Source organism: Adiantum capillus-veneris, chromosome 7, assembly GCF_014529385.1.
Source record: "Adiantum capillus-veneris isolate H3 chromosome 7, ASM1452938v2, whole genome shotgun sequence".
Taxonomy (NCBI): domain Eukaryota; kingdom Viridiplantae; phylum Streptophyta; class Polypodiopsida; order Polypodiales; family Pteridaceae; genus Adiantum; species Adiantum capillus-veneris.
In genome coordinates, this window is record NC_140937.1 from 59,344,078 (window position 1) to 59,354,267 (window position 10,190).

Below are 10,190 nucleotides of genomic sequence, written 5' to 3' on the forward strand. Positions count from 1 at the left end.
CATTGGCATGTATGAATAAAGGCAATGTCTGCTAAAAAAATGGATTGAGTTTCAAGTCTCATGGATAGGATGTGTTCCATAGTTCATTATCTTGGAGTTTTATATTCTGGACGTGATGTGTTCACAGTTCACGAATGGGGATTATTGGACGTAGTATGGTCTATAGTTCAAAGTTTCTACAAAGGCAAACGATGCTCAAGATGGCATTATTATCAAGTACAAAGATGAGGGTAGCAAAATTGAGGTGTATCCAGTATCCCGTCAGGTACTAGGGTGTCCATGGTATATCTTCTACGTCGACTTGGTCTCACTATTGATGTCCGTTATGAGCTGCAAAGAGGGTGTTAGAGTTTTGGCATTTCAAGTGAACTACCCAATGTGATCCTGGGGCATCAAATAACCTTTTTGTATGGAATAGCCTGCCCATTCTGTATCCGGTTAAAGATGTCTGCAAAATCAGGATCGGTGGCGTACTGATCTACCATATCCTCGAAGCTTCTATGATGAATCGCCAAAATAGCCAGAACCAATGGCTTGCAAGACAACGCGTCTGCCACTAAATTCTTCGATCCCTACACATGGACGATTTGGAAGTGTGAAAACATCCTACTCTCGTAAGCTATAACATTGCCCTCTTGCATCAAGACTGCTCCCAAACTGCGACCACAAGCATCACAGTAAACCTCAAAGGGCTTTTGCGAGTCTGACAAAGCCAACACTGGACCCGTTGTCAACTTTTCCTTGAGAGTCTGAAAGGCTGCAATTTCCGATGGTCCCCAAGTAAAAGGAACCCCTTTCTGAGTCAACACATGTAATGGAGAAGCTATATCTGCAAACTTTCGAATGAACCGCCGATAATAAGAGCACAAAGACAAAAAGCTTCGAACCTCATGAATATTTTTCAGATCTGGCCAATCATGGATGGTCTCAACTTTGGCTAGGTCCATCTTTACACCTTCCGCGGAGACAATGTGTCCCAAGTGTATCTCTGGCAAGAAAAACTCACTCTTTTTCCCATCTACTACGAGTCAATGTTGTTGTGCGTGGAAGACCTGTAACAAATAGTGTCTATGCTTTGCCTCATTCTTGGAGAAGACGATGATGTCGTGGAAAAAGGTGCCCACAAATGATCTATACTCTCTGAAAATCCTATCCATCATGCGGTTGAATGTAGCCGGAGCATTCATGAGACCAAAAGGCATCACCAAATACTCATACAAGTCAAAAGATGTCTTGAAAGCTGTCTTGTAGACATCCCCAAGAGCCGGTTTAGGGTCTGATGCTAGTCGCTCTTCAGATCAATTTTGCTAAAGCAAGTAGAACCTTGAAGTGTGTCTAGTATATCATCGATCCTCGGAATAGGGAATCTGTACTTGATGGTGATTTTGTTAAGAGCTCTATAGTCAATGCACATTCTCCAAGACCCATCTTTTTTTAAAACTAGCAACACAGCCGAACAGAATGGTGAAATATTGGGTTGGATAAGCCCTTCTCAAGAAGTTCTTTTACTTGTTCATTATTTCTTCATTTTGGGCTCAGCTGACTCGGTAGGGTGGTCGATTCGGTGGTGTACTGCTTGGAATCAAGTCAATCGTGTGATCTTCAGGACGTGAAGGAGGTAACTCTCCTTGTAAGCCTTCAAGAAACAATCAGCTTGAGCTTGCAGAAAATGTTGTTGTTCCTTTTCTAGGTCAGACATATTTGACCTTTGATTGTCATTCAATTCTTTCAAGAAGATTGAGTAAACAAAAAGACTGGATTTCATTAATTTAGAAACAGCTGAAGCCGATACAAGTGGGATAGATGTGCCCTTCAGTTTTACATCAAGTGCAATCTCTTTATCCTTCTCATTCTTCAAGATTGCTTTTCTCGCTCTATAATCGACCACTGGACCGTTCTTGTGGAACCAAGGGATTCCTAAGAGAACGTCATACCCTTCCAAAGGCATGATGTAAAAGTCCTCGTGCCCAAAATACCCCTTACAATGCAACCGTAGTTTACCAATGACAAGTGTAATGGCAACATCCCATTCGGGTGGGTGCTAGAACTGCCTTTGCCGGTGGTCCCATTTCCTCTGGTGTAATTCCAAGTTGAGCCGCCAATTTGGTTGAGATGAAGTTGCTCTTGGCTCCTCCATCAAAGAAAATAAGGGCTTCTTGGTCTCGCACTTTACCCCACACTGTCACAGGACGGGTACCACGTGCCAATAGAAGAGAACAGATTGAACAAACTTTTAGCACTTCACTAACAACTGAACTGAAAGAGAGAGACGACATGTGACACGGAGTGGAGGAATTCCATCCCAGAGAGTATTGATAATTGTCCCCAAACCTTGGCGCCCCTTTCGATATTTCTTTATATTGCATCATCAAAGTACAAGCCGATACTCCAAGCTCTGCACCTTCTCTTGGAAGCATGCCAGAGAATGAGCCCATGGCCTCATATTTAAAGGCCCTAGGCCCAAAAGCAGTTTACATGAAAAGCCTTCAAACAGCAATGCTCAAAAGCTACTAGCGTAAATCACGGAAATCTATACAACTGCCACGTTAGCAGTCAACGCAAAACGCAGAAATCCGTATAGTCTGCCACGTCATCATGTCAACTCAAAATTAGGGTTTTCTGTACAGTTGCCACATCATCAAACTGGCGCAAATCCTTCTGTGTGTGTGGGGGTCCTGCTTTATTTATATGCCTTTATGTCACTTGGGCCCCATCGAATGGGGTCCCATAAGTTGGTAGGACTCCTTGTGTTGTTGCTTGTTCTTCTTAGGGTTTAGACCCCTCGGCCGGTGGCTCTGTTCTTTAGTGACTTGACACGTCAATAGTTTGTGACATACACTCTGCAAAGTTCAGTACTTTCGTCCATCTGATCCGAATCGGTCCCCACAAAATCTGGTACCAATCCTGCTTTCGTCTTCGCTTTTCATGCACGCTCTTTTGATGCTCTGGAACTCTTTGGCTTTTCCTGTGGGTGTCTTGTGTGACACCGGGCCAACACATGCTCGTGTTCTCCACACCCGAAACACGTCCCCTCCTTAAAATACATAGCACGTGTCTTTTGACATTTGAGGGCCTGAAGTTTTCTTTTTCTGAAGCTTTCCTCTTCTTCTGTTACCATTGTTCAAGTTCTGTTCGATCCTTGTTGTCAAGAGCGTATCAGTGGGGTACGTAAGAGTATTCGCGTGCGTTTCAAACCATTGTTTGGCATGCCCCATTAGTTGTTGTATGGACTTGGACTTCTGCAGCAAACAGTATTCCCATATCTCTTTAGGTAGACCACAATAAAATCGCTCAATCTGCTACTTAAAGGTGATCCTTTTGAAAGAAGAGGCAAATAGAAAAGTTTCCCAAAATCTTTGGCAATAAATGTCCAACGTGTCTTCCTTGGTCATCCGCAGATGATTCCAAGCGGTTATCACGTCACGTTTGTACTCTTGAGTGAGCCAAGAAGAGGTAAAAACCTGCTTGAACTGTAGTCACTTTGTTGGTGCTTTCCTTTGTAATAGTAGGGTAGACCACCATGTTTGCGCGTTTCCCTTGAGATAAAATGATGCCCTCCTGACCTTGGAGTGCTCTGAGTAGTGTCCTCCAGAGTAGGCTATGTCGAACTGTTGGATGATAGCGAGGGCCTTATGGGTATCTCGAAAGCCCGAAAAAGTATCAAATTTTAGTGGTTTCCCTCCCTCCTTGAAATCTTTCGGCTTCTTGCCCGGATCCTCGAGAAAATCATAGTGGTTGGCTCTATAAAAATGATTCCTCTTGTTACAAAACATCTGGTCATCGGAGTCCAAACTTTCAGAGGAAGATGAGTCCTCATCCAAACTGTTAGAATACTTTCGGGATCTCTGGTGGGATCTGCTCTTCTTTGCCTTCTTCTTGCTTTTGATGTGCCTCTGAGTCTTTCTTCTTTTCTTGTTCTTTTTGTCCTCGTTGCTAAAGTCAGACAAGGAAGAACTGTCTTAGCTATCAGAAGAGGGTGAGGATGAACTGGAAACACCCTCAAAGCGCACACGCTTCTTTGTCTTTCGTGCATTCTCAAAAGTAGATTTCTGACCCAAGTAGCCAGGATAGTCTACTGCTCAATTCTGCCTCCTTGGCTACTTCTCGGCCTTCAGGAGTTGGCTGACTCGCCTTTCTATTGATTCATCAAATTCATCCTCCGAGTACACCCTCCGAGTGAGTGGGTGTGACCAACGTAGGTGTTTTCTTCAGGGCTCACTTCAGAGATGAATTGATGGCAGTACGTCATCAAGAATGCATTTCTTCAATCGGGTGCTTGATCAAAAAATTTGCATATTGTGGATCTTTTGAATACTGGAGCATCTGTTGGGCACATGCATCAACCTGTTATTGACGATGCATCTCCATTCGTCCATACTCCATGGACGGAAGTGGCTCCTACTCTCCTTCCAAGTCAACAGAAGGTGGTTGTCGTCCATTGGAATCTTCCGTGTTTTCACCCGAACCTGAGTGGTCAAGTGCAACAATTTCCTCCTGACGAGATTCGTCAATTGAATCCATGTGTCGCGATGAAAGGGATCGGATTTTTTGTAGAAGGAAGAATCGACTGAGCTGTGATACCATTGTAATAGACTTGGACACCCCAAGTCAAGAATCTGATGCAACACGAGTGAGAGAAACTGAAAACAACTTAACAAACTTGAACAAAACTGAGAGAGACGACACGGCACAACAAAGTTCCACACCCAGAGAGATTCGCCCCAAAGTTTGGTGTCCCTTTCGGTATTTCTTTTTATATTAATGCTTGGCAAAGTACAATGTCCGTGGGTCTTCTTTTCTCCGCAGTGCTCCCAAGCCAATCTGCAGGAGAAAGAGACCCTGGCAATTCTTTTAAAGGCCCATGGCCTTCTAAAAGTAGTTACATGAAAAGTTGGAGGTCCAAAAGCATCTGGTTCCCTAGCACCAAAAGCTGTTAGCACAAATCGCGAAAATCTGTACAGAGGCCATGTCAGCAACCAACGCAATTCACAGGGATGTATGTACAGCGCTACAACGTCAGCGTGTCCACGCAAATTGGGTCCTTGCTTTATTTTAATTCCTAGTGTCCTTGGGCCCCATCAAACCGGACTCCATAAGTTGGAACAACTCATAATATTGAATTTGTCAGTTTCACTAGGGTTTGTCCAGTCGGACATGCCACGTCATCAGTTTGTGACATCCCTCCCTTCTCAAGGTGAGGTACTAGTATCGAGTTGTATGGCTTTCGTGTAGTCTGCCCAACAACTCCGGGTTATTTGGGAAGTAATCTTCGTCGGCCCACTCTACTGCGTGAGTGCTGCGATACTTGAACTTCAAAAAGGACTGCAATGCTTGCTTCTTTGGGCCGTGCCAAAAGCGACGCAGAATAATCTGCTTCAACTCTAGGTCTTTAACTTTGTGTACGATCTCAGGTTCATCTTCTTCAAGAATCTCTTCTGAAGGATCTTCTTGAAACAATTTCAAAATTTCATAGACATATCTTTTAATTTTTGTATGATTGAAAAAGAACTATGCGTTCTAAACGACTGCGGATGTAATGTAGATGAAAAATGTGACGGAGTGCGAAATCTTTCGACAAATACATGCCAAAAGTGTGATCTAAACTTAACCTTTCTACCTAAAACTAGCGACTTTGGCAAACCATGAAGGGAATATCAATGCTTGATGGACAATGATGCTAGTGCTTTTGCGGTGACTGTGTCTTGCTAAGGAATGACCATGCAAAATTTATTGACATGACCTACAATGGTAAAACATTGTGTATTCCTTAAATGCAAACTTTTTACCTTTCCTAGAGTGCGGTTCATGCTTTTGTGCTCATCCGTGAGTGAATCATGTGCAGCGTGCAATATGGCTTTCCTATGAAAAGGTAACACAGGAAGACGATGACGAAAGTACAAGAGACCGCCACGAATGAGAGATATGAAAAATGCATACTGACTATTCGTGCGAACAAAAGATACTTCCTGAATGGGTGTGGATCTCGACTCGAGAGCCAAGATCTGTCATGCGTGATTGATCGTATCTGCAATTGGGCTAGCTTTACTAGGAACATAAACAATCAAACCACCCAATTGCTAACAAGACTGGAACCATCTAGCTTGACAGTCACTCCAAGGTGTACTTGATACAAATTGGAGCCACTTGAAGGCTTGGTGATTCGTACGAACAATCAAATCTCTATCATGCAAAAAATGCTTCTCAGGCTGTAGAGAAGGAACGACAGAGAGAGGTTCATTATTATGCAATGATTGATTCTTTTCTGGAGTGTGGGACTGTGTATTGAGAGAGACTATGGAATTGCGTGCTTTATCCTCCTTCAAAACATAAGAGAGAGATTAATGACAAAGACGGAATATTCTTCTCGCAGCGAATAACCACGAGAGAGGCACCTTCAACCGCGAGAAAGAAGAAGAAGAAGAAGAAGAGAGTTTTAACGTCGTAGGAAACTATCCCAAGAGACCTTAAAGATCTAGCCGACAAGAGAGAGAGTGTTTTCTTTCCAATTAACTTGGGCAATCAAAAATATTAACCACTTCATGCCAAAAATCATATCACACCCAGACAGAGGAGAAACGACAAACTTAAGACGAAACCCTATGATTTGAATTGAGATTGTCACCTTATGACATTCATGCTGAGGAGTGCATGCCAAGAGCAAATTGAGAGATTAACAATGGGATCCACTGGAGTAGCTTCTAACCGTGCGCTCTTCACAAGAGAATCACTAATCACATCATGCATGCTATCAGAATCAAACAAGATCACAATATGCTGACCATTCACATGACCATAACACTTCGTGAGTTGGCAACCTTCTGCCACCTCTCGGTTTGAAATCAGCTATTTCTATATGTTGCATATTTAAGATCCTTGGAGTACTTCATTAGCTCAAGTGCGAACTTGCATCTTTTGTCGATGGTCAAAGATTTGCAAGTTGTGGATCCTCGATCAAGGGTCCTTCGAGTTGATCATCTGACTCCTATTCATCCGATCTACCGTTGTTAGAATCCCCGTTGCCAATTGGAATTTGGGTGCTTCATCCCTCAAAATCGTAGGGGGCATGCCTTTTTGTTCCTGATCGGATTCTCTATCAAAGTCCATGCTGTGGCAAAAATTCTGACTGGATCCTTTGTAGAAGAAGAATCAATTGAAGCTTTGATACCATTGTAACCAGCTTGGCACTGACAGGGGAGTAATTCCACAACAAACACACAAACGGAACCGAAAAACTTTACTACTTGATATTTGAAATAAATTGTAGTGGCAACACGAAGTGGTAAAAGTTCCACTTCCAAATGCTCTGGTCCCAAAGTTTGGCGCCCCTTTTAGTACCTCTTTTTGGATTAGTAGTCGTTGAGTACAACAGCCGGGGAGTCTGTCTTGCAACTGTGCAACCATGCACTAATCTGCTAGAGTAGACCCCCAAGGCTCACATCTTTAGGCACTGATACAAAAGCAACTGGGCCCAAAAGCTAAATATGCTAAAACTTGAGGCTCCAAAAGCTGATAAGTCAACTGCTTCCATATCTGGCCCTTAAAAGATGCTGCATCATCACGAACAGCCTACCACATCAGCACCGTATGGCTGTTCACATTTTACACTGCTTGGCAGGCGGGAATTGCGTCATTTTTTCTGGGCCATCCGTAGACAGCAGGCTCGCGCTCTCTCTCTCTCCTCTTGGGTGTTGGCCTGACACGTCATCACTATGTGACAACTACCCTCATCACAAGCAGCCTTCACCTCGGTCTCTTTTTTTATACTCTGCCAGTCTTGCGTTTGTCTTCTTCTTGACCACTTGACTCCCCTGCCAGTTTTGCATCTGTCTTCTTCTTGACTGTTTGGTCCCCCTGCTCATTGCCCTTCAGGTCCTGCTTGATTGCTTCCTCACTCGTCATAGCACTGCAGCCCACGAGGCCTCCCATGCTTACTCAAGTGGTCTCATCACCCAGCCTCCTCTTGGGTACTATGAAGGTATATTTATGTGCAGTACAGTGCTTTTGGGGTATCAGTTTGCCTTGTGCGTGTCAGAACTCACCATATCTTTTGCGACAAGTCCAAACAGGGCCTTATTTTATTTAGTTTTTGGCTGCCAGTTACCTTCCAATTGTAGACTGCTTTAGGAGCTTGGATGAAGTCCAAGGTAACATGAGCAAGATATCTGAAGGAAAACTGAACGTGGTGCTTTCAGAATATTAGGTTTAAACGTTGAAAACTTTGTTGTATGACTTCAGATGGTGGAGTCATCCTTGAGTGATGTATTTCAGTTGCATATGGATATTAGTATATCAGAGTGTCAATTTTCTAATCTTCCAAGGTCACATTCTACAGGGTTTGTTTCTTGAGAAGTTCGTGGAGCACTCTTTTGAACACATGATTGACGATAGAAGGCATGTTTTAACTTACAAAGATCTTGGTGAGAGCTTCTCTATAACTCATCTAACTAAGTTGAATTTGTTTCCTTCTTTTCAATGAAGTGCTAGTAAAGCCTGCTTGTTTCGGAACAGCGATCTAGTTGTCCTAAACATGTGTTTGCAATTGTTTCGGTATATCATTGAAGGAGGTAGCAGAAGCTGGGGTTCTCATGAAGTTCACTGTAGTGGGGGGTGCCCTTTTGAAAGCTCTTCCAAGAATGTTCCATTCACTTGGAAGTCTGTCCGTTTTGACTTCTGGTTTTAGTTAGCCATATGCAGCTTGCCTGGTTAATGGTTAGTTCTATTTCTTGCCATAATCAAGGTTCTCATGTAATGTCATGGCGATGTTTCTTGCCATTTTTAGAACTGAGAGGGCTGCTACCGGAAAATATGAGCATGTGAAAAGTCAAAAGTTCTATTTGCTGCTGTAGCTTTATTTTCCTTATGGCTCAAAATATGCTGTTCTGATTTTGCAGCAACACATGTGAATCATGCGAAAAGGTTCCAGTTTCTTGCCGGTAAGGGTTTGCTGTAAGTGTTGACATGCCACCTTGTCAATATTTGTGTTTTAAAGTCTTAATAGGCTCGCTTCTTTATGAACAGATTTTGTTCCAGAAAAAGTGACAGCGATCAATGCTCTCAGTAATAGGATCAAGCAAGAAGACTAGGTGGCACTGCCATTCTTGGAAGAGGCCTTGCTTTCGATGCTGCATTGTTATTGAGCGCGAGCAAACTTAAAGCTGAAGAAATGAGTTGACATTGACCCAAGGAACTACTTTGGTTCTCTTTTAGAGGCATACAATCACAGTTTATGTTAAGAAATCAATTAGTTTTCTGATATTCTGATCAAAATTTCTGAGTAACCATGTAATTAAGAATGTTTGCTGACCTAATACCCGAGTAAGTGCCTCTCAAGTTTGATGTGCTCCTATGCCAAAGAGCACGTCAATTAGAAAAAGTTCATTTTTGCCTTTTTTTCAAGAGAAGGTGCAACTGTCTCTGGGCATAAAGTTTTGAAGTATAGCATGGGCACCACGCAGGACGAGATGTGTTATTGATGCTTCTTGTCATTGTGTAGAAGTTTTAAGTTGTTTTGAATAGTGACGTCTAAAGAAGAGATCAGGAGATGGCCGTCTCTTTCTCTCTCTCTCTCTCAACTCTCCTCGTCAGATAGATCTTTAAGGTCTCTTGGGATAGTTTCCTACGATGTTAAAATTCTCTCTCTCTCTCTCTCTCTCTCTCTCTCTCTCTCTCAATGTTGATTGACTACTGGCAGAAGGCCCTTAGAGATACTCTAGAACAAGTGTCTACTTATGTGAAGTTCAACACTGTAAAGACGATTGGGAAGAGAATGTAGACTTAGGAGAAACAATGGCGACCAACTTGTGGTGGTCAATGAGAGCGAGTAGTGACAGCACAATCTGGAAATCTTGGTGGCACAACCAACAAGGGACTCAATGCTTCCATGGCAGCATCTATAAGAAAATGCAAAGAGAAAAAAGGATACATTAAAAAAGAACAGGGGAAGGAAGGCCTATAGCTACATGCACCCAACCACCCACCCAATACCCAAATCCATGGAGTCTCCTGCTCTCATCCATCCACACATTGGGCGGTAGCACTCTTATCAATTCTTTGTTTGTAGTTTTCTTGTTTGTACCCAGACTTGGTACTAGACTCATCATTGTAATCAGTTGGTCTCATAGGTCATTTTGGCCTCTTGTAGACGTTAATATATCATTTCATTTCTCTCATGTGGGGTTCTCAGGTTGCAA

General features: G+C 42.9%; 1 protein-coding gene across 1 annotated transcript in view; it reads left to right on the plus strand.

The window, feature by feature from the left end:
• NF-YC10 (nuclear factor Y, subunit C10) overlaps positions 1-9,512 on the plus strand; it is a 57,422-nt gene extending 47,910 nt beyond the window's left edge. Inside the window, exons 2-4 of the mRNA XM_086517227.1 lie at positions 8,333-8,417; positions 8,892-8,933; positions 9,019-9,512. Of these exons, the coding sequence (XP_086373353.1) occupies positions 8,333-8,417; positions 8,892-8,933; positions 9,019-9,083 (192 nt within the window). The 3' untranslated portion in view covers positions 9,084-9,512. The remainder of the gene's footprint in view (positions 1-8,332; positions 8,418-8,891; positions 8,934-9,018) is intronic.
• The last annotated feature ends 678 nt before the right edge of the window (positions 9,513-10,190 follow it).